General features: G+C 42.9%; 1 protein-coding gene across 1 annotated transcript in view; it reads left to right on the top strand.

Moving 5' to 3' along the window:
• Positions 1-25,151, top strand: part of USP24 (ubiquitin specific peptidase 24) — a 213,657-nt gene that overhangs the window by 30,584 nt on the left and 157,922 nt on the right. Inside the window, exons 4-11 of the mRNA XM_085886059.1 lie at positions 2,083-2,226; positions 6,014-6,121; positions 6,413-6,448; positions 6,643-6,708; positions 8,734-8,799; positions 9,343-9,417; positions 21,249-21,467; positions 22,637-22,751. Coding sequence (XP_085742185.1) covers positions 2,083-2,226; positions 6,014-6,121; positions 6,413-6,448; positions 6,643-6,708; positions 8,734-8,799; positions 9,343-9,417; positions 21,249-21,467; positions 22,637-22,751 — 829 coding nt within the window. The remainder of the gene's footprint in view (positions 1-2,082; positions 2,227-6,013; positions 6,122-6,412; positions 6,449-6,642; positions 6,709-8,733; positions 8,800-9,342; positions 9,418-21,248; positions 21,468-22,636; positions 22,752-25,151) is intronic.

Here is a 25,151-nt window from a genome sequence, read left to right as displayed (position 1 = left end):
GTTTGTCTGCTGTATGAACATAAACCTACATCGTCAATGGATCGTCTGTACAAACGCACCACCACACAAAAACGCACCACCACACAAAACAACCACAAACACCACAAAACAAGTCCTGGCAAGGGTCTGCAATCTCTTATTGCTCTTTCTAGTTAAAGTGTATATACAGGGTGTTTCAAAAAGAGTGATGCAGCTTTAAATGTTTATTTACAAAGAAACAAACCTCAGGAATGTGAACCAAACATTTTTTGAAAGCTTATGACATGGTATTTTCTATCACTGATTACTATTGCAGTAAGTCACTGCTCGAGTTGGTGAGAGTCCAAGGTCTGAAATTGGTATTTACGCAAAATCCTGGTAATTGACGTTCTCGATGTGTGCCCCTCCGTGGTTCAGACAGGTATTGATCCTGACTGCAATGGTATGTCCAACTTTCCTGTAGGTCTCATGTGGCACTGCCTGGAGGTTGTCTGACACTTCCTGTTTCAGATCATCCAGTGTGGCAGGGCGGTTGGCATCGACAGAGCCCTTGGCAGCCCCCCCGGAACCAGTACAGAGGGTTAAAGTCTGGGCTATGTGGTGCCCAGTCATGCGTGGTACCCAGGGCAATGCGGTGGTTTCTGAAGAGCTACCACAGGAAAGTGATGGTGTCACTAGCTGTATGCGTGGGTGCACCATCCTGCATAAACCAGGTCATGCTGAGCTGGTTTAGGGTGACGTTTTGGCTAGATCATTATGTAACCTGTGGCGCATGGCCTGGTAGTGCTCACCGTTGATCATCACCGTCCTGCTGTTGTCATTCTCAAAGTAGTAAGACCCTAGCGTTCCCCATTTGGCATTGAAAGTGCAGAAACATGTGACTTTAGGCCCTTTAAGGTACCTCTCAGTGATCTCCTCAGGTGGTTCTGACCCCCCCCCCCCCCGCAGAAAATGTTGTTGTGGTTGTTGATGGCATCATTTAAATGGAAATGGACTTCATCACTGAACCAGATCAGGTTGATCCAGTTTGGGTACTGCTCCATCCTGTCATTGAGCCAATTGCACATATCAAGTCTCCTTCTCATGTCATCTTGACTCAGTTTATGCCAAATAGAGATGATGTATGGGAAAAGCTTCAGTTCCTCAGTGAGGATATGCCAGACTGATGTTGGTTTGATGCCTCTCTCCCAGGAACGCGGTGGGACTTCTTGGGACTGTCCACTGCAGGACTGTCGCATTGTGTTGATGTTGGCTTGGCTCTCGGTTACTGATGCTGGCCTGCCACTGTTGTCCTTTCTCTGGTTGTGCACTGTACCCCCCTTGTGCTCAAAATGTTTCACAATACATTGAATGACACAATTTGTGGGTCCATCAGGTGTTCTGAGGTTGTATTCCTGACAGAACCTCCAACGGGTGTCTGCATATAATTTAGCCTCACACCACAGAGCCACCACTTTTGTCTTGTGTTTCACTGTCAATGGCACAGTTGAGCTACGGAGCTAGAAATCCCAGGGAACAAATACCATGATAACACCACCAAACCCTGAAAAGGAAAATGGTATAGGTCAAAAACAAAGAAATGGCAGGAAGTCAAAGTTGGATCAATCTTTTTGAAACACCCTGTACACAACCGAATTTCGGCCCAAACTATGAAGGTGATTATGAGAATGATATCCTGTTCTATGTTGCTCTGATCCACCACATGGCACCAAACCCCTGGAATATGATTCAAGACCAGAACATGCATGGCCTGTGTTAATCACTGGTGAAGGCAATTCTGTATCTCAAAATGTTTTTTAGTCTTTTTTTTTTTGACAAAACCTCAACTTGATTGTGTTTTTGGGTTCTCTGCCCTGTAGTTATCCAAATTTTTTGTGATTCTCGATATCCAATTGTAACTATGTGCTCCTTCTTGGTATGTGAGAACAATTTGCGGAACCTGCCAATCAATGTGTGACCTAACTATTATTGTGACTTGAACCACTTTGATACCAGTTATTTGTGTTGATTGTGTTTTGAGTTGCTTCCACTGCCATTTTGGCATTTCACATTTTCCATTTTAGTTTGTTATATCTAAACAAATTTAGAATGTGTGCTTTGCAGTTGCTTAGGTCAAACGCTGTGCACAAGTGGGGTGGCGACATTCACGAAGGGATCTTCACGATGCTTCATCTGTTGCTTGAACTCATGGTTGAAAGACTGAAATTGGGTTCAGTACCACGGTCATTGCTTCCCGTCCTCAGCATGGTAATTCTCACTCATTAGTGAATATAATTATTCCCATTTTTAATTTATTGATTACAATTGTTATTGTTCATGATTTAATTGTATCATAATAATCGGTGGAGGGGTCAGATTAACGAGCAATCTTTTGCAATCGTGAAAATGGCATTGATGGTTGATGTGAATATTGTATTTATAAAAAGGCTTGCGCTTCGTACAGTAGTTAGTTTTTGTTGCATAATCCAAAATCTGCGTTTTGTGGTTGGCACGCAGAACTTTATTCATTATCCCCACCAGAGGAGAGTGTGTTGCATTTGAGTCCATTTGTTACTTGGCGAAATCTTCGATTTTGTCAAGTATGTTGGTCTGTTCCGTTTGTTGGTTTGTTATCTTGCAAAACGAAGTTTTTGCAAGATATGTTGGTGAGCTTGCACGTTTTTATTTTTATTTTTTATTTTTTTGTCTGTAATCACGTATAAAAAATTCTGCAGAGCACAGTTATCATTGGAAATTTTTGTAACTTCGCATATCAGAGGCCTATAGAGGTCCCTTTCAGCGTATAAAATTTTGAAGGTCAAGGTCAAAGGTCAAGGTCACTTTGTCGCAAATCAGGGGAGTCGACGAAACCCTTATTTTTTGAGTAATTTTAATCGAATCGTCTCCAAACTTTATGGAAATGTAGTATATGGTCTGGCGCTCAGCTGATTAGTTTTTGGTGGTGATTGGCCTTGACCTTCATGGTTAGTGCCTGAGGTCAAACATATTTGACCCCAAGGTCAAATTTTCAAGTTTTAGGAATCATATCGTGTAGTACCTCAAATTGAACACCTCGATGAGTGCTTTCTAGATACGTCAAGCTTGAGACATTATGACGTCATTTGGTGACGATATGAGGCAAACATATTTTTCATGGTTACTCTGTAGAACGATTCTCATCGGAATCTCTCGTAGGCAGATATTCCTCAAGGAGTCGCTCCTGGTGAATAGCAGCTCTGTTCACCTCAGTGTGACCTTAAATAAGTCACATGTGGTCACCTTTTGGCAAGATACGGGTCACCCTGTGGGTGACATTGGTTTTATTTGTTTGTCCGGTCGTCTACAGCCCAAACGGCTGGACCAGTCGTTCTTAAATTTTTACACCTGATAGGCAATCCACCTGAGATGGTTCGCGTACAAACCCCGTCTTAATCAGACTAAACGTCGCGACGTGACGTCACACAACGTGAAAATACATTTTTGGACATAACTCAGTGACTCAGTCATAGTGACTTCCGGTTGACGCCAAATTAAACTTCATTCAAATATCTAAATGATTACTAAATGCATCTTATTACAAATTACGCATAGTTTTCGCAAGCGTATGACGTCAAAGTTTTGCCTATTGACGTCATTTTTTAAGGGTAATTGTTATTTGTGACGTCGCGTCATTTTATTAATGTACGATCAAATAAACACCACACATTCCATGACATTACAGCTTGGACCACCACACGGAAAGGTCAACTAATTCGCCAAGTGTCGTGCTAAGCACGATTTTTCATTTGTCTGTCGGACTGTCTCTATCCTCACATAATGTGCTAATGTAGGCCACAAATGTTACCTATTAGTAGCAGTATAATATTAGTATTATACTGGTTTTTTTTCAACCGAATACCTTTATAAAGTATGTGCAAGGGTCGGTATGAAAGTAACGCCTCTTATTTTGCTTCTCACCAAATATAATTACAATTATAATGAAAACTAGAGAGTCCATAGAACATGATATCCAGGAGGGCCTGATGGAGTTGAAAAGCTTTTTGCTTTGCATGTACGTAGTAACTAGAAAGCATCTCAAAATCCAAAGCCTGTCTGTGTCCGCTTTGTACTTCAACTACATTTGACCAAAACGTGTTAAAAAAGAATTGTACATTTTATTAAATATAGATATATATTTTTAACCAGTTGAGAATCTTCAACAAAGCTCGAATTATAAAAAGTTTATGGCCTGAACAGACACACACACACACACATACACACACACACACACACACACACACACACACACACACACACACACACACACACACACACACACACACACACACACACACACGGTCGAGAGGGGTGGGTGGGCTAATTACAGGGAATAGGCGTACACTAACAGGGACCCGTGGATATTACACTTAATGTAACAGGTGACTTCAAGACCGGAACCCTCTCCCCTCGACTCCTCCCTCTTCTACCTCTCTCCTCTCTCTCCTCTCCAACCCTCTCTCTCCTCTCCCCCCTCTCTCTCCTCTCCCCCCTCTCTCTCTCCTCTCCTCCTCCTCTCTCTCCTCTCCTCCTCTCTCTCCTTCTCCTCCTCCTCTCTCTCCTTCTCCTCCTCCTCTCTCTCCTTCTCCTCCTCCTCTCTCTCCTTCTCCTCCTCCTCTCTCTCCTTCTCCTCCTCCTCTCTCTCTCCTCTCCTCCTCCTGACTCTCCTCTCCTCCTCCTCTCTCTCCTCTCCTCCTCCTCCTCTCTCTCTCCTCTCCTCCTCCTCCTCTCTCTCCTCTCCTCCTCTCTCTCCTCTCCTCTCCTCTCTCTCCTCTCCTCATCCTCTCTCTCCTCTCGTCCTCCTCTCTCTCCTCTCGTCCTACTCTCTCTCCTCTCCTCCTCCTCTCTCTCCCCTCCTCAGACTCTCCCCTCTCGACTCTCCCCCCCAGACTCTCTCCTTTCCTCCTCTCCTCACTTTCAACCCTCCCGCCCCCCCCATCATCCCCATGGCTGGGAAGAGCTTTCAAAGGGGTCCTTTATAATGTTTCAAAAACTGTCAAAGTTGCTTTCAAAGTATAAATTTTATTTTTTATTCTTTAAACGTTATTTTTAAACCAACCATCTTCATTCTTTATGGAATCTAAAAGCTGATACTGTCAGGCATGTGATGAAATGCATCATTCGCTTGAAAAAAAATCAATTTAGACCAATTGGTTTGTGAAAATCCGTTGTGCCCTTTGCTACCTTGAGGCATCAGACCACGCAAAATTTTTAGACATTCATAAAATTAATACCCGATACCCCACAAATACGCCACTTACCTTATTTTTTCCCAGGAAACGCTCGTCTCTCCAAATATCTACACGAAGACTCACTCGGGTACCACAGCAACGATGCAGTCAACTTGCCGTGGTTCCTGTACAGCACAGGCAGAGGCTTACAGAGCAAACAAAATGGTGGTGATTTGATTTTGAAACTCCACCCAGACAGATAGACAGCGTGACAGATAGAGGGACGGACAGACTGGCAGAGAATGTGTCGAAGAAGATATGAAGTTATTTTTCTACATGGTCTCCATCAATTGCAATGCATTTTAATGAGCAGATCAATTTGACTCTTGTTTCCCGGTGTCACTGCGGTTGCAGGCCGACCACTTTAAGGCTTGTCGTTGACATAGATTTCCCTGCTCTTGAAATGCTTTGCCCAACGTCTAACGGTGCTCACATAAATAGTAGAATCGCCATACACATGATTTAAATACATATAAATATCCATTGGAGGAACCTCTTCCATCGTAAGAAATTCAAGAACTGTCGTCTGCTTCATATGTGCAACTAGCGGGGCAGCCATTTTGAAAGTTTCGTGTGATGATGTCACCCGACCGATCACAGTGCCGCTCCACTTAAAATAATACAAACCTTTCATTGTTATTTCGTGTAGCTTTTCTACGACACTTTGGTTATGAACTGAAAATTTTGAGGCATTTCTTTTGATGTCAAATTTTCCTACTTCTTTAGCTTGTAATTTTGATTGGTTGGATGTTTCTTCAGCGCACTTTTTAATTTTTTTCTCAAATCAGTCTCTGAATCCCGAGTCAGAATATCACATCAAAAATCGAGGCAAGGTCAGCACTCGACAATGGCATGGCCAACCCTATGGAGTCACACCAGAATCTGCCCCAGCCAAGGTACTGGGTCGAATTGTGCATCTCATTTGCATCCCTTTTTCACACCACGCAATCCCTTTTTGCTTCACTGTTTCAGCATTTTGAAAATTTTATATATATATATATATATATATATATATATATATATATATATATATATATATATATATATATATATATATATATATATATATATATATATATATATATATATATATATATATATATATATATATATGCACATACACACACACGAATCCTCTCTTGCATACCTTCCTGAATGCTTCCATTTATTTTTTGTGTGTGTGTCAGGAGCCATATGGTTGGCTGGTAGATCTCATAAACCTGGTGAGTGACAAATAATGTATGGTATAACCTTTTCTGTCTAATCCTCTATGCTGATCACTGTACAGTTTATAGATTATTTAAAAAATTACATTCCCTCTCTTCACGCTTGCATGAACTCTCCCCATTAAACCCTCTCTCTGAATGTTTATCACACTTTGCCTTCTCTGCATTTCTTTGTTGTGTTCCTCATGGAGTTTGGTGAAAAAGGTGGCTTCCAGGCCATTAGAGACAAGGCTGAGGAAGAACGGACAGATTTGGAGGTGAGATGTCCAAGTGATGTGAGAAATGCTCATGAATAGACAAGACTACATTTTAACAATTGGTGTGGCAGTTTGTTTTTGTTTAAAATAATTTGCTTTCATTTGCATTGTTTTTTATTTATTTTTTGGTTTATTCGCTTCACCTGTTCTCGAAGAGGAGAGGGTATTATAATTGGTGTCTGTGTCTGTCTTGTCCTTTCCTGTCAGTTCAACTTTAATATTCCGCCCCTGGCTGGCCTGTTTTGATAACTAACCAGCCATGGTTGAAGAATGACACATCTAAAGGCACTTAAAAATTGTCACACATGGCATGAAATAGTGTTACACATTTTGCATCCACAACTAAAGAGTTCATAGAACACCTTGCCATTTGCAGTCTTGACAAATAGGACATTATCGGGTTCTGCAAGCAGAAAAATTTGATTGGTTAAGATGATGTAAAATGCCGTAATTTTTGTCCAAGTATGTATTGCTCAACAATATATTTTTTTCAATGAGCTAAAAAGGCAATTTGTGTTCTACAGTGTTCGACTACAGTAATCAATTTAACTGAAATAAAGTAAAGATTTTAAATGTTGTTGGAAAATTATATTTTTGAAGATTACCGCCATTGATGCAGCGTCTTTACAACACCTTATTTAAAACGTTACATTAGTTCTTTGTGCCTGTTGTTTGTGTTCTTTATGACGTTCTTAAAAACATTGAGTTTCCTGTTTGGAATGATTTTCAGTTTTGTTTGACTGCAAGACAGGCAGACAGAGTAACAAAAAAAACAAACAAAAAAAACAATCTCACTCCTCTCTGGGCATGCACACTCGGGAAGAATTTATAGCCAAAGTGTTGCTAAACTAAGGGTTTGTTTTCCGATTCGTGTTCAAAATCTGACATTCAATTGAAATTTAGTTGTTCTTTGATCATAAACTGATGTTTGTAGACAGACAAACAAAGTGAACCAATTGCTTAACCTCGTTTTTTCACTTCACGTGCGCAGGATGATAAGATGCTAAATTATATCAATGTATTGTTGCATCAGACGATTCCGTCAACACACACCATCCACGCCGGTGGTATAAGATTCCTGCGAAGGACAAAACGGTTGGTAAAAGTTCACTGCGTTCAATCACCATGACATTTCCCCAAGGATCACCCAAAGGAAACTGAACCTGGTGGCAAAACTTGGGGGAGGTAAAATTGTGGGAAGACACTTCTTATTCAGGGTATGGGGAAAAAAGGTGACACTTTTGAAATATGGATATATTTTCATTTCATAATTTATCTATTCAACTGTATTAACATTTGTAAACGACAGACATTGAAATTTCTTCAAAATGCAAGAGGCTTTGAAAATGATGTCAGCAAAATGGCCCCCTTGGTGGGTAACACATTCTGCTGTTCTGCTACCCAATACCCCCCCCCCATCACCTTTTTTTGTATACAAGGTCAATGCTCATGGAAGAGCTAGAACACTGAATGGATCAGGACAAAGACAACAGTAGAGAGATAGAGGAGTGGTAAGGGGGGGGGGGAGAAATGCCAACTGTAGGGTTGAAGGACAAAATAGAGGGAGACTTCAACAGACATTGTGTGTGGGGGTGGGGGGGGAGAAACACCAACGGTAGGGTTGAAGGACAAAATAGAGGAGACTTCGACAGACATTGGGTGTGGGGAGGAATGAGGGGTAGGGGAGGGTGCATGGGGTGATAAGCTGTACAGTGTACACGGAAGTAAGCTCTCAGGAAGGAAAAACTGTGAGCAGCTGGACCTTGAAGACTTGGAAGGAAGAATGAGATTGAATGGAATGTGGAAGAAAAACACTTTGTTACTCGAGTTGTCACAAAGTCTTTTTCCAATCAAAAGTCACGTCTTGTACTTGTGTCGTTCAGTCAAATATGATTAGGTTTTTGCTTAGGTTATGTCATTTGTTGTTGCTTTCCCTTTGGCTTGTCTTTTTAATCCTATGCCATCATTCCTCAACATCTTTCTCACTATTTTTTGGTTCAACAATACTTTGTGTCTCCCTTTTAGGCAGTTGCACTTCTTCTTCATCCTCTTGGTGTTTGTTCTGAATTCCTGAACCCACTCGCACTTCAGGTAATTACTGGAGGTTTGCGTTGGAAATTATGTGGGGGGGGGGGGTTGTGGAAGAGAGGGAGGTATTACCACATCATATGAACTGGAATTGTAGAACAACCACAATGTATAACACCGATTGAACAATGAAACCAAACAGCAGCAGTATTTAGGTCAGAATTATCAGTGATGGCTTCTCATTCCTCTTTCCTTTGTCTCTCTGCCCTGTAGCGTTGCTTGCGCTTGCATGTAGTAGCACGTGGGCATGAACAGATAGATTACATTTGTTAGGAAGTGCTTGATGAACGAGTGTATCCGTATATCTTGAGTGTGATCATTTGTGCTTTTCTCTTCGACTGATAAAGTGCAGAATGAGTGTGATTTCAAAGTTAATGCCAGTAATGAAGAAAGAATATTTGTGATGTGTTTCCAAAGGGTACTTTCACTTGAGGCATGACATTTGGAACTTCACCAGTGATATTATGTTGTACACAGAACTTTATGAACCGTGTAAATACAGGTAAATTAATGGGTGCATTTTCTCTGCCTTTTATCCACATGAAGGCGCTGCTTGTTCCACAAATACAAAACCTTCTGTCTGACATTCGGGATCTTCCAGAGACTGAACTTAAGGACAAGGTGTGTTGATCTCATATTTGTTACTACATTTAGAGTCTCTATTTGTTGAAAAGAACCCATCCTCATGGACTGGTTAATTTCCCTCACTTTTATGATATCTATGGCCTATTTTATCACGACTTGTAATACCGGCTCCTACCAGATGGCACTATATGATACACATTTACATTGAGAAAGTTGTGGTGCTGCCTTCCACCTGAACCCTGGGGGCTATGTTTTTTTTGTTCCATTTTTTAAATTTCTGCCTAAAACCTTCCTGAACCTTGTAAATATGTGAGGCAGATCATGGAAAAAGTATGAGAATATCAAAGGAAGATGTATTTCTGTTTTATAGATTACTAGTTAGAGTACCTGGCCCCATTGACGGGAAAAGCAAGCAAAAGTACCCGTCCCAAGTGACGGGGTAAGTTTCAATTAGTCCATCAATTTAAATTATTCCATGAACTTGAAAAGGTTCATTGTAATACATTCTTGGTTTCACTCATAGCCAAAGCTCTGAGCTACTTATACCGCCCATCGCAAAATGGTGGTGCAGCGTCGGGTGGCGGAGGCTGGATTTGTCTAAAAAGAGGGCAAAATATCACGTTTATGAAATAAAACTTGGTATCAACTTTATTCATGCCTCTTCTGCCATCTTTTCAAAAGTGAATGTTGAGCTTTTCAAACGCAGTGTGGGAAGCATGCGCCATAAGTGGGAGACGACAGACACGCGTGGGCATGAATGCACAAAAAATACAAAGGATTGGGGTATTAGAATAAAGGAATGAAAATAAAGAAAAACTGAAAACCAAAATAGATGAAAATAATGGAAAAGTGGAAACCAGAGCGATACCTTGCCTATTGGCTCGAGGTCGCTGCAGGTCTATCAGTCTGTGTCAGTCCTTGCGAGTGGAATAGGAGGGAAACATTGCATTTTCAAAGTTTATTGTATTTTCTATCCAATACGGGTTTTGACGATATTAAAACGGGTCTGCTTGTTTTCAGAAACAAGACGGGTCAAACCCGTGAAATGTGGGTCACTTGCCATCTATGCTACTGTTAATAACAACGTTGACATGGTTTGTTTAACTTTGTGATAATCTTCATACTCTGTCACGGAGCGTCGGTGCTGCCAAAGCGGCTTTCTAAGCAAGGGTTATACGGGGTGGTTTGTCATTGCCTTCACAGCAGTAGTTAGGTCCAGGAATTTGTCATTTGTTCACGGTGCTGGCGATGGCTCGCCCACTGTTTGCGAAGGACACCTTGGGGGATCTTTAACGTCCACCAACTAATGTCGGTTGATGGGACACCGAGTTTATCATTCATCGGTGGGATGGCATGCACATTAATGATTCACCCAGTCTGTGAAACACATGGATGACAGTTTATGGCTGGGCTGAGATTCAAACCCAAGCAAGACAGCTTAGAAGCAAGTGTGTGTACCTCGAGGCCATCCTGTCAGCCCAGGTCATATCCTTCATGCACTGTTAATACACAAACTGTGATTCCATGTTTTATTTATACATTTGAAATGTATCTTGTTTGGTATCATGCATTTCTTCTGGTTGAATATTGAGCTTTGCCTGCGTGTGGAGCTTTTGACAGTGCAGGAAGCGGCCACCGGAAATGGGAGACAGCCGAACGTGTGAACATCCAATCACATGCACAGACACCACATTTCACATTACATAATAGATAGTAAAGCTTTTGATGATGTTGATCATGAATTGATGTGGATTACACTGAGGGAAATGGGGATGGCGGTGCACCTGATATGACTGATAAGAAGCCTGTACGTGAAACAAGAAGCTCCAGTAAGAACGGGGCATGAAGAGACAGAATGGTTTGGAATTGGAAAACTGGTCAGACAGGGGTTCATTCTCTCCCCTTACTTGTTCAATCTGTATAGTGAGTACATCATGAGGAAATCAAACTTGGATGACAGAGCAAGGGTCCTGAAAAGGCAGACCATGGTCCACATCTGTAACGCAGGCATCATCAGTCTCAACTGTGGATCTAATCCTTCCTAATCCCCCGTCAGTGGATATATATATATATATATATATATATATATATATATATATATATATATATATATATATATATATATATATATATATATATATATATATATATATATATATATATATATATATAGTACACATAGTTGAGCTCATGGAAAAGCGAGAACACAAAACATGAGGATGCAACAGAACAAAAAGAACAGTAGAAAAGAACAAAACTATCTTTCTGAAGAAAATGAAGCATGATGGATAAGGTGAAGAAGAAGAAGACGTGGTGAATTCCTGACTGGGAGATAGTGAAAGTAGAGCATTTTAAAATGTTTAAAATACTTTTAAAGGGAGAATCGTTTACCAACTTTACTTTCAAGGAAGATTTAGTTTGGAGTTATTGAGAAAAAGGTAGAAACAGGGGTGCAAATTAACGGCCGCCTGGTCGCCAATGGCGCCTAACTTTTGTGCTGGGCGGGTACACAATACTGCCTTACCTGCGCGGCTGGCGAATCACCGGTGATTCCTGTTATTTTGTACAATTTGTACTAGCTTCTCTACTAGTTTTCTCAAATAGAACTACTGTTTTTGTCCGTAGAAATCACCGGTAATTCTGCGGCGGCCATTTTGTCTGTTTTCATCTCGTTCCAAATCACGCGTGATTGCGCGAGATTTGACGGTTTGGCGCGGTTTGGACGCATTTTCTCATGCCCAGGTTGCAGTGTTGGGCACAAAAGCGAGAATCCGATAACAGATAATTATCGAAGTTAACTTTTTTATCAGACTATTATTGGAAGTTAACTTATTTATCGTTATCGGACCAGTTAACTTCCGATAACTCGATTTTTTTCGTCCGATAATGTCCGTTAATTTTTTGTCCGATAACATTTTTATCGTTTCCAGGTCGCATTTCGCCGAACTAATTATTGAGGAGAAAAATGTACATGATTATAGATTACTTGTTTTACAAGATAATGCTGAATCAGGCCGCCGCGTGAAGAAAAATGGAAGAAGAAGAGGAGGAGGAAGAAGAAGAAGACGAAGAAGAAGAAGCCTTGCAATGGCGACTTCCTCAGCCATGCGGGGCTGCTAGGCTCTGCAGGTACTGGGTTCGGTCAAGGTTGGGAAACGTACAGATCGGTTAATTCAAACACAAGGACGCTCTAACCTTTGGCAGAGCGACAGACAATCGGACATGAGTGTTGAGGCATGGAGATACTGTCGCACCATGTTTGTAACTGTTCTTGGTGTGTTTGTAAGGTCGTGCCTCTCATTTTTGAATTAACGGTGCCTTCCTGTTTGTGTGCGCAGCGTTCCGCGGACCTATTCCCATTGCTCTTTCGGTAAGAAATGGACATTAATTTGTTTGTTGGATTCACATTGTCTCCTTGACCCGTCCCGTTAACCTCCCAATGCATGTTGGACTCCGTCCAGTTAAACGTGCTGTGTGTGCTGTGTGTGACGACTCATAGACTCTAAAAAGACGCATAATGCTTATTTTATTCTTGGGTTTAGCATAAATAAGTCTTTTATATGGGTTTTGAAGCTTTTTTTTTTTTTTGTTAAAAAGTAGTTATCGTTATCGGATTATCGTTAACTTCCGATAACTTTGTATTATAATTACCGGATTATCGTTATCGGATTGTTGTTATCAAAGTTAACTTTTTGGTTATCTGTGCCCAACACTGCCAGGTTGGTTAAATGAGTGAATTTTGGTGAATGAGTGAGATTGATGGGTGAGTTTGATGAGGCTTTTGGGTTGATGAGTGAGGTTAGATGAATAAGTGAGTTTGGGTGAGGTTGGGTGAATGAGTGAGTTTGATGGGTGAGGTTGGGTTAATGATTGAGTTTGATGGGTGAGGTTGGGTGAATGAGTGAGTTTGATGGGTGAGGTTCAGTGGATGAGCGAGTTTATATGTGATGTTGGGTGGACGAGTAGTACCCCCACCATTGTCCATCACCCACAACCCCCCCTCCCCCATCGTCCATCAGCCACAACCATCCCCACAACCACCCCATCACCCACAAAAATTCCCCCCCCAGCACTACTCACAACCCCCCTGCCCTCCCCCCATCACCCACACAAAAAGGTCCCCCCCTCATCACCCACAACCTCCTCCTCCCTGCATCATCCCTCCACCCCCACCCCATTCATCCAACTCACTCATCCACCCAACCTCCTCCATCAAACTCGCTCATTCTGCAAACCTCCTCCATTAAACTCACTCATCCACCCAACCTCCTCCATCAAACTCACTCATTCTGCAAACCTCCTCCATTAAACTCACTCATCTAACCAACCTCACTCATCAAATTCACTCATCCAACCAACCTCACTCATCAAACTCACTCATCCAACCAACCTCACTCATCCAACCAACCTCACTCATCCAACCAACCTCACTCATCCAACCAACCTCACTCATCCAACCAACCTCACTCATCCAACCAACCTCACTCATCCAACCAACCTCACTCATCAAACTCACTCATGCGAGTATATTAAAAGTGTTTGATATCAAATTTGTGACTTTTGTCTTTATTTTATCGGGCTGGTAGAAATTCTGCTTGGCCGGTAACTTTTTCTAGTCACCGGCCCTGCTGGCCAGTGGATAAAAATGTTAATTTGCACCCATGAGAAATGCATAATGAAATGCAGGAAGTATTTCGCATCCACATACACTGCCTAGCTCCTCCCCATCTCTACCACCTGTGGCTGTGGTCCTCAGTGCAAACTATATAGTTTCCTCATTTCAGTGAATACAGCAATGGAGGGTAAGAAGCACAAGGTAATTGATTCTGGGAACCATCAGTTCAACAAGGCGTCGATTTTATGATAGCACCTAATCATCTACAGCTGGATCTGGTTGATCTGCAAGCAAGTATGGATCTGAAGGGACAGTTTCAGATGTCATCGATTGTGGATTTCTACTTTCCTGAGCTCACCCTTTTCTGAGCTTTGCAAGTGTGCATGCAAGTTCATCAGCCTTTTTAGCAGTACTGTACAAACATCTGTGAGGCAGTGTTCTTGAGTATGAAGTATACCAAGAATAAATACCCCTCCTGCTGAACAGACCCTCATCTTGAACAGTGTAGCAAGGTCATTAGAAGCACTGATGCTAAAAGAGAAACTGTCATACTTTGGACACGTCATACATCTGGATCCTCTTAACCACAGGCCTATTAGCTTGCTTCCAATTATAGGCAAGGTCATGGTTTGGGCCCTGTGTTGACAAGATCACGTACAAGCAAAAACGACTGCACTGTTCACATAAACCACACTACCCTGACCGTTCATAGTTTGCTTTGGTGTAATTCTTATACATTATTCTGATAAACTATTTGCTTTTTTTGTTCCCACTAATGAAGTTTGCCACATCATCTTGGCATGTAGGCCAGATGGTGAGGTGGCATGGTGACTGTAGGGTACTGTTGTCTATCAATTGTATTCAGTTGTTACTTGAATACTCTTGCTTCATCTATCTATAATTCCAGCAATCTCTGTGTGTGTCTGTCTGTTTGTCTGGGACCACCGTTTCTCGACAACCGCCGATCCGATCTGATTGAAACTTGCCAGGAATATTGCCAGGGCCACGCGGATGTACCTTTTCAAGGTTTGATATCAATCGGATGAGCGGTTCCCAAGTTACGGCCATTTATCTGTCAACCAATGACAGGACCCGGTGCTATGACGTCACGAATGATGTCAATTAATGTTTAATTATTCATTTATTATTTTGCACGATTGACGTCACAATTCTTCTTCTTCTTTGGTATGAAGTCACAATCGACGCTGGGGACCTGAGTATGTGCCTTTTCAAGGTTTGATATCGTTCTTCAGCTGTTTCCCAAGTGTTTCCCAAGGTTTGAAAGCTGTTTTTTTCCCAAGGTTCGAATCAATTGTTCAAATTATTCATTAAACCCAAGGTTTGAATTTTCCCAAGGGAAAGAGCTGTTTCCCAAGGGTTTGAAAGTTTTTTTTTTCCCCAAGGTTTGAATTAATTGTTGTGCTTGGTAGACATTTGTGAATACATTTACAGAGAGAGGGCTGAGAGAGGGGGGGAGAGGAGGGGCAAGAGAGAGGGGCGAGAGAGGGAGCGTCACAATTCAAAAGAGAGGGAGAGAGGGGCGAAAGAGAGAGGGGAGAGTGGAGGGGGAGAGAGGGGGGGCGAGAGAGAGAGGCGTCAATTCTTCTTTCTCGTTTGATATGACGTCACAATTGACGCTGGGGACCTGAGTATGTTTCCCAGGTGTTTCCCAAGTTATGGCCATTTATGATACGGTTGGTCCGATCTAATTGAAACAATGCCCCAATCCAGTCGTCGTTTACGAGAGCGAAGGAACGAAGCTGCACATACTGGCACGCACCTATGGGCCCGCACCTATGGGCCGGCACCTACAGGCCTGCACTAGTGACTGTAATTGCCGAAGAGAAAAACGTTCTTGGGAATATGGAGCAAATAGATCAACTTTTATGCAAGAACATTTTAAAAGGGTAGTGTCCACAGAATGTAGCTTTTAAAGGTGCTAAGGAATTTTGGTTCTGCCCCACGATCAAAAATATTTGAGGACCCCTGACATCAAGGCTAGCGTTGGGATTGGAGGAAGATGTATCAACAACCGAAGGTATGCTGACGATACTACTCTGTTGTCAGAAAGTAAAGAGGACTTGAATCTGCTGCAGAGAGTAAAGAAGGAAAGTGAAAAAGCTGGTCTTTATTTATACGTAAAAATGACTAAAATCTTGTCAACTGAGAAGATTGATGTGTTCAAATTGGAAGATGATCACGTGGACATAGTTGCAAGTTTCATCTTCCTGAGTTCTAGGATTTAAGTGAGTGGGGAATGTAGAGGGGAAATTAATAGATGGTTAGCGTTGGGGAGAACGGCAACGTCAGGATTGACAAAGATGTGACAATACAAACCAAGAGGAGGCTGATGAAGGCTCTGGTATTTCCAGTTGCAAGGCATGGATGTTAGTCGTGGACAGTGAAAAATAAATGAAAGAAAGAAGATTGACAGTTATAAAATCTGAAGTTGGAGACGAATGTTAAAAATTCCATGGACTGCATGAAGAACAAACAAATCGGTGCTTGAAGAAATTAGACCACCGTGTACATTAGAAGCGCTGATGCTAAAACAGAAACTGTCATATTTTGGACACATCATACATACAGATCCTCTTAACTACAGGCCTAAAAGCTTGCTTCCAATTATAAGTAGGGTTGTTCTGGAATCTGTCATTGTAGTTGACATGAAATCCATTCTTTTCTCCAACGGCCTGATCTCAGATCATCAGTTTGTTTTCAGACCCGGTTATTCTACCCAGAACATGCCGCTTCTCAACTGCCGACAATGATTGGAAGACCTCAATCTCAGAAGTGAAATCAGGTCAGTCTCTGGACACATATTGAGCATTTGGTACATTCTGGCACCCTGCCTTGATCTCAAAACTCTCTGCTTATGGCATCCAAGACCACCTCCTCTCATAAATCACTGACTTCCTCCACTCACCTAGTCATCGTGAAGCTCTTGACGGGATCATCTCATATCCTCTCCCTGTCAAGGCTGCAGTGCCCCCAAGGCAGTGTCTTTGGCCCAGTGTTGTTCTTCATCTTCATCAAAGATCTTTCTGATTTCTTGGAAAATCCTGCCGAACTCTTTGCTAATGATTCCACTCTCTGTCGTGTCATATTGTTACCCATTTGGAAACCTTGTGCACACAAACAGCCAGAGTCCCTGTAGCTTAGTTATTTCAATAAGTATGTGTTTATAGTTGGAATCCCTTCTTCTGTCTTATGGGAATTTCGTGTGTGCGCTACGAGTTATTTTTAAGTTAGGTTTTTACAACAACTACTCCATCCGCTACAACAACGCCACCTTCTTTCACTCGACCCAGTCGCCATTGCCCACGTGTTTTTGACTGAGGGCGTGGGCGGAGCCTCCGTCGCTTCGGATCGAGGCTCCGCCCCAAGGAAGGGCATGGACCGTTTCCTCCAGCCAATGAGCAAAGGGCGAGCATGACACGCACGCCTCAGCCAATCGGGAGGTGACCACGAGTCGTCCGACAACCCCTCGTCCAATCAGGAGGCGAGTGGCGAGGAGAAGAGACCCCTCACACCTCAGAAGGGTAGAGTGGTTGTCTGGACCAGTGTTCGGCAGAGAGGAGATTGTGGCGATTGCCGAGCGGTCTGTCGTCGTGGCTGAGTGGTTGTCTGGATCAGTGTTCGGCAGAGAGGAGATCGTGGAGATTGCCGAGCGGTCTGTCATTGTGGCTGAGTGGTTGTCTGGACCAGTGCTCGGCAGAGAGGAGATCGTGGCGATTGCTGAGCAGTCTGTCATCGTGGCTGAGTGGTTGGCGACGAGGACTCTGCAGACTGTCGTGGTCGTGGTTGGAGCGGTCTGCGGTCCTTTGGAGGGCAAGTCTTGTGACCGAGCAGCCAGGGCCGTGGCCTTCGGGTCGTGGGTTCGAGTCCCACCGTGGTGGTTCGGGTCGGTGTGACCGCACGGGGCGGGACAGGTACCCCAGCTCAGCTCTACCGACTAAAGACCCACGGGGTCCAGTTTCTTTTGGGTGTGTGTGTGTGTCCGTGGGCCCCATCTGGAAGTAGAAATTGTGTAAGTGCTTTCCTTTGCTTGTACATTACATTTCTTTATTCATGATAACTCTGCTCTGTGTCTTCCTCCCAATTATTACTTGTAATAAACCCCCGTGTTAAATGTTCCAGTTCGTTGTTCGTGTTTTCTTTCATTGGCCTAGCAAGGTACGTATTGAGAAATAGTAAGGCTGTTTGGGCCGGTAAGTTGTCATTTGGACCAGCGCGGCTCTGGTAACTCCGCTCGGTTACGCTGGATCCGAGTCGGTACCTGCAACTCGATCCGGGCAGAGTTGGCCGAGGGTGTGGTTTTCCCTGGTAGTTGGACGACGTGGGTATTTAGGTATATTGAAATTAGGCCATTAACCCTACCCCACGCCATCAAAATATTGGCGACCACGGTCCGCTAAGGGACCCGTGAACTCTCAGACTTATCCGAGAGTCATGACCTAAATTCCGGGTTTTCGGTGGGAGACGACTCTACTGCTCCACCTCGTGGTCGTTTATCGCCGCCAGACCCCGGCCCACAACAATATATCATCCTTCAGACAGACAGGCAGCAGCCTCTTCCCTGTTTGCAGACATTGAGAGAATCTGGAGTTGGTCCAACACTTGCCATATGTCTTTCAACCCTGACAAATTCCACACACTCACCCTGTCTCTCTGAAAGGACTATCTGGTAAACCCCTCCATGTACTTCCTGAAAATAAAAACGACTTGAAGAGGTTAGGTTGCTCAAACTTTGGGCTTCAGCATCAGCCATGATCTTTCTTTGGCAGATCATATTTCCAAGTTGGTCTCCAAAGCTAGCCACTGACTGGACGTCCTTCATTGTGTAAAGTCTTTCCTTGGCCATTCTGAACTGTTGACAACCTTCAAGCCCTTCATTCACAGTTTGTTGGAGTACCGTTCTCCCCTTTGGGCTAGCACAGCTGCCTCACACATCGCCCTTCTTGATGCCGTGCAAAGCAAGGCTGTCAAAATCATTGGAATCATCTGCGACAAATCTGAGTGTGTAAGCCTGTTGCTCTCTCTCCTCTCTCCTCTCCTCTCCTCTCCTCTCCTCTCCTCTCCTCTCCTCTCCTCTCCTCTCCTCTCCTCTCCTCTCCTCTCCTCTCCTCTCCTCTCCTCTCCTCTCCTCTCCTCTCCTCTCCTCTCCCTCTCCTCTCTCTCTCTCCTCTCCTCTCCTCTCCTCTCCTCTCCTCTCCTCTCTCCTCTCCTCTCCTCTCCTCTCCTCTCCTCTCCTCTCCTCTCCTCTCCTCTCCTCTCCTCTCCTCTCCTCTCCTCTCCTCTCCTCTCTTCTCTCTCATTAGCAGGTTGGTGATCTGTCTGTATTCCACTGCCTCCTCTTTTTTGTCTTGCTCCCTCTGCTCTCCCTTGGCTCTATCTCTCCCAGGATTCTGCAGGAGGCACAGAGTGTGATAGTAACGCTCTTCTTGTTAAACTCCCAAAATCCATGCGAACTGCTCACCTCCACTCATTTATTCCTCTTTTCTCTCAATTGTTGAAGCAATTTCCTCAGTCTGTTCAGTCCTATTCTTCCCTCCAGGATTTTAAGACAGCTGGTCACCACTACTTCAGGCCATACCCCCTCCATCCTCATGTTTTCTTCTATCCCAAATGACCCATTCCCAAGCACTCCCTTTTTCCATATTATTGTGGTTTCCCCCACTCTCCCTCAACTCCTTTCATTTGTTAGTTATCGGTTGGTTTGTTCCTTTTCTGTTTTGTCCCCGTTTTCCCCTTCATTTTGCTATGTTTCATTCAGTTTATGTGCTGTTTGTTCACTCACACATGTCCTCCTCCCCCTCGCCTTGATCTCACTCTCACTTTTATTCTGCTGTTAGCATTCCCCACCCCCCCTTTCTATTTTGTTCCTTTCCAATCTGCTCTCGCTCTTCCACGAGCCTCAATCATGTGCAAGGCAAGGAAACCCCCCCCACCCCCCAAAATGACATTTTGTTTTATGTGCACACAACACAGTGCATTTAAGGAGGTTTCACGTGCACCATCATTATCCCCATCCATCCATCCATCCATCCATCCATCGGGACCACACTCTGTGCAGAGCGCTGGTGCTGCCTAAGCAGTGTCCTTGGCTATTGGACACAATCCTGGATGGGTCGCCACTCCGACACAGAATACCAGCATGCGGGCACTCATTTTGCCGACCTTGGAAGGATGACAGGCAGAGTCAACCCCACCTGGTATTAATTTAACAGCTGAGACGGATTTGAACTCAGGATCCTAGGATCCCAAGCCCACCACCCTAACCACTAAGCCATCACCAGGCATATTATCCCCATGCTCTTTGATGAAAAACGGAGGGATACTGTAATCGGCTCTACCTGTCTGCCTGCCTGCCTGTCTGTCTGTCATGCTATTTCCTCCTAAACGGTTGTGCAAAAATTTATCACATTTGGTAGTTATGATCACCACGTGGCACAAGGGTGCAAGAACAGTACCTTGGGCAGGACCAAAAGCTCAAATACCAAAAAATGCAATTACAGAAACATTGCAAAACATGTTTTTCTCAATTTAACTTTGTATATGCAATTAACATTGAGACACTCACGAAATATGTAGTTGTTTTTTTTTTTTGAATTTGACCCCCAGTTCATGCCCTAGAGAGTGGGTGGGGACTTGGGGTGATGGGTCAAAATGGGGGAAAAATTTTAACTCAAAATTTATATTTGGTCATTCCTGTTGGAACTTTCTCTCATCTTTCAACTTTGCTTTCGGTGGGAAGCATGGGATTTGCAACGGTGTGCCGTCAACTTCGCTCTAGTTTGTGCCTGCATGTATCTGTAATTTTGAACCCTGTGAGTGATAAATGAACTGGTCATGATAAAGCTTTACATAATCCATTGAGTTATTGCAGAGAAATTATTTTTTCAATAACAAAAATTGTGCATTTTACTTTTCATAACATAGACTTGAAATTAATGTGTTTAAACAGGATTGTTTACTGAAAGTGTTATTTGTTAAAATGAATGTTCCATGTAACGGCCCAGCCTCTACTGCATTGAACAAACAAGTAATCCGCTGTGGTGAAAATATGTATGGGAGGGACACTGCATTATACCCTGCTTATGGGATGGATGTCAATGTTCTTGCAATGAAAGTTTTCACCTGTGGTTTTGTTGCAGCTGTTCTAAAATTTCCTTTTTTTTTTTTTTTTTACTGTCGTTACCGTTATAACTGCTGTCGATGTTCCCCTTTGTTGCCCGTCATGGCACTTCAGCGTGTGGCTGCAGTACCAGGACTCCTGGGATCCTTGAAGCTGATGCTGATGCAGTTGACTGTGGAAGAGTTGCACAATGGTGGCAAATGTGGAGATGGGAAAATTGAGGGTGAGGGATGCATGGACGGATTCGGGGTGGCTGATGAACTGAGACTGCAAATCCTGCTGCGGCTGCTTCGCTCGCCACACTTTCATTGCAAGATGCTGTCTCTCAGGGAGGTGAGAGGGATAAAGGAAATATGAGAATGGTCAAAATAGAATTCAAGCATCAGATGATCCTTGTGGGGTGAGAACACTGTGACCACTCCTTGGCTTTTTTCACAAGATCTTGGCTATTCGTTGTTCACCTTGGTGGCTTGGTTTTCTAGAGGTTTTCTTGGCGTATATAGGTTTTCTATTATCATCGCTTTTCCGAAACCTTGTGAATTCTTGGCTTTTTTCATTGGCTCATCTTGGCATTTATGAAAATGAGGAGTGGTCACACTGGGTGAGAGGGGAGGGGGCATTGGGTGGGTGGAATGTTGTTGGTTAGAGAAATCTGTCAAAAGATTGTGGAATAGAGAAATTGGGTGTGAAGGCACAAAATCATTCATACAAGGAAAGTTAGACACAGGAGAAGGCCGTTTTGCCCAGCAGGATATGTACTGTATCGGCTTGTGCTGTATCTACATCCAAATAACTAATCTCTCAGCTTATTCATCTTCAATGCACCAAGCCCGTTCTTAATGTTATTCATTTAACTTGGTAAACGTACATGTATAATAAATGTTCATATGCCATTTAATATATTGACTGGGAATGTAATCAGACAACCCCCGCACAATGACATACTCTTTTTGAGAGGTGTGGGTTTTTTTGATATTTATAACCGAAGCAGTGACGAGATAGGTTGGTGCCTTTATGTCCCGATCCAAATAGTGACATTCTTTGCTGATACTATGTTAGGGTGGTAGTTTTAGTCCGATTTGACTCCACAAAGTCAAAGATCCATCCTCGGGTGGTTCAGGGGCGACCGTGCTACCAACTGAGCTATCCTGCTGTTCCTTAGTCAATGACACCAGGCCTTCTATTGAGGTCTCCTACTCGGGTGCGAACTGGGCTATGCTTCACTTTCAAGATCTGATGAGATCAAGTGCATTGATGCTGATTAATTACAAGCTAAGGATGGAAATAAAAGGAGTTTCTTAAAAATAAGGGGATAGGGCAGGGGCATTTATGTAATTTTTCTTCCCTTCCAATCTGATATCACTCTTCTATCAGCCTCAATTATGTATACACAAGGCAAGGAAAAACATTTGTCAATAAACATAAAAAAAGGAGGTTGGTAAAGGGAATACATTCACACACAGTCTTTTTATTTATTTATTTTTTTTCCCATTGCTCCCAAGGTTTCCCGGTTAATAGAACAGAGCTGGGCAAGTCGTCCCATCAGGGGCTCTGTTAAGCAGGATGCTTTGTTGGATTGGCTGGCAGATAACTCAATCCTGTCAATTGCTCTGGAAGGTACTTTTATTATTGTTTTTGATTTTTCTTTTGTGTGCGTGTTTGTTGTTTATTGATTTTGGCAAGTAATCAGAATATCCCATGACTTTGATGTAGTTATAGAACCTTCCATGACCTATTGATCACCTGGCAAAGGTTGTTGGCATTTCTCATTTTTGTTCTGTACATGCCACAATCATCTCGTTTCAAGTAGAACAAGAAAATGCACCATAATTACATTCCGATTCAGCCTACAGCTGCAATCATTGCTTGTGTGTCCACTACACTGAAGGGTAGAGCGTAAAGTATTCGCTTTGTCCAATTTGGAGGAAAAAATTCTGAAATCAAAAACATCTTTCCTTTATTTGGATAAAGAAAATCTTTTCCTGGTAAATAGCTATTGTGCCGTGTGTGTTTGTTTGTTTTGTACACTCACCTCTAAGCTGTCGAGCCCGTGTTTGAATCCTGACCCAGCTAACCGTCATCTTGGTGTTTTACAGGCAAGGTGATTCAACAATTTGTGTTCCGTCCCTCTGTGGAACATTAAACTGGGCATCCCGTCTGCCAGCATTAGTTGGTGGGCGTCAAATATCCCACCGTGTTCTTCGCAAAGAAAGGGCGAGCTTTCCCCAGCACCATGAACAAATTACAAATCCCTACCCTAACTACTGCTGGGAAGGCAATGGCAAACCACACAGTATAACCTTTGTCAATAAACTGCTTCGGAGGCACGGATGCTCTGAAACAGAGTTATCAGAATCAAATAGAATGAGAAATATATGTGTGTATGTGTTAGTGGCTGGCGATATCTCAATATTATCGGCTCGGTAAGATATTCAAAAATAATATCATCAACACGCTACTACATTTTTCAAACTGTCGATACATCAGTACATTCCATAATGGAAAAAGTGGTTTGCGTTATCGTAAACTGAAGATTTTGAGACATATTTTCATTGATTTAGTAAGAATATTGACACGAAGGACTCGTTTTGTAATAACTCGATAGTCCCAGAAAAAAAAAAAACAAGATGTATGCAACACCATTCTCTCACCTTTCATGTGAATGGTAAGAAAACTTCGTCCCATCTCAGTTGCCAGTTCTCCTGCCTCATTAACCGGGTCTTCCATTTAGGATCCCGAGCCTGTGCCTGATGAGTAGAGGGACTATCTGCACCGGTCCAATCACCACATCTGAACTCCGACTGATACATTTTAAAGCAGCAGAGCTTTTATCAAGTTTGCGAAACGCGCATACAAAAAGTGCTGCCCCTAGTGCAGCTCACAAGCATTCTGCCAAAGAGCGATAAACACCAGCGTCAAACACAACACCCATCCTTCACCCCACACCTCCACCATCATAGTCAATGTGCATTTCATTTCCCCATTATAAACAAAAAAATAAATAAATAGATAAGCAAAGGATGGGTTGAGTGTTGGACATCGGGATGATGTGCACATCAGTGGAGGTCGAGTCGAATGCAAGACATAACATCGTAATGACATCCGAGCAAAAAGAGCGTGACAGGCAGAGGAATGGATGGAGCAATCTGGTGACTTAAATATACAAAACAGATGAAGTTGGGCCACAGTGGCTTATTCACCACTCAGCAAAAGTGCAATTAATGTTAAAAAAAATCCATTATGATGTGTTTGTATGACAATGATACAATCACTGTTTTCAATGGGAGCACACAAAAGTGTTTACAATCAATTTCAGGACAGATTATACATCGATATCTTAAAGCTGTTGTGCAGTAGGTCATCATTATGGTTATGTAAACATTGATAGTGTGTAGTGTGTATCCCTTCAAGTGCCTGCTATCGCCACTCGGTGGTCACGCTACATTAGCATAAGTGAATACGCAATATCGATGTATTGCTAGATCGTCCATATTTGGAGGGACTATGATCAACTTGCAAAAATATCAATATCGCCCAGCTGGAGTACGTGTGTATGCATGTCGAGATCAGACCCCGTCACTGTAGTGGGTGCCACATCAGCTATTGCTTCATGCATGCTGACCAACAGGAAATGCCTGCCTCACATTAACCTGTCTGGTACACAGAACAGTTCTGGGGTCGCCAGGAACAATTTAAATTTTAAAAAGGCTCTTTTGGCTAAACATTTGCTTAGTCTCGGCCTTTTAGGCATGAGCTTCGCAGAGCTGCAGCCCCTTACTTCCAAGTAGCATTTTACTGCAGCCAACAAGCCCGAAGCAGGTGACAGTGGATGTTCCCTCATCAGCAGGGTGGACTGGTCTTTAAAATTGAGAATTAAATTCTCTTCCCTGTATTGACTGCAGTTCAATCCTACGGAGATGTAGGTGGCTGTAGCTCTGCTAAGCTCATAACTAATAGGTGCAGCCGATGCAACTCGTTAACCAGAAGAGCGTTTTTTATTTGTATACAAGCAAATAT

Source organism: Eptatretus burgeri, chromosome 6 (genome assembly GCF_056783735.1).
Source record: "Eptatretus burgeri isolate ZD-2024b chromosome 6, Ebu_testis_v1, whole genome shotgun sequence".
Classification (NCBI taxonomy): domain Eukaryota; kingdom Metazoa; phylum Chordata; class Myxini; order Myxiniformes; family Myxinidae; genus Eptatretus; species Eptatretus burgeri.
This window is presented reverse-complemented; position numbering and strand designations above follow the sequence as displayed.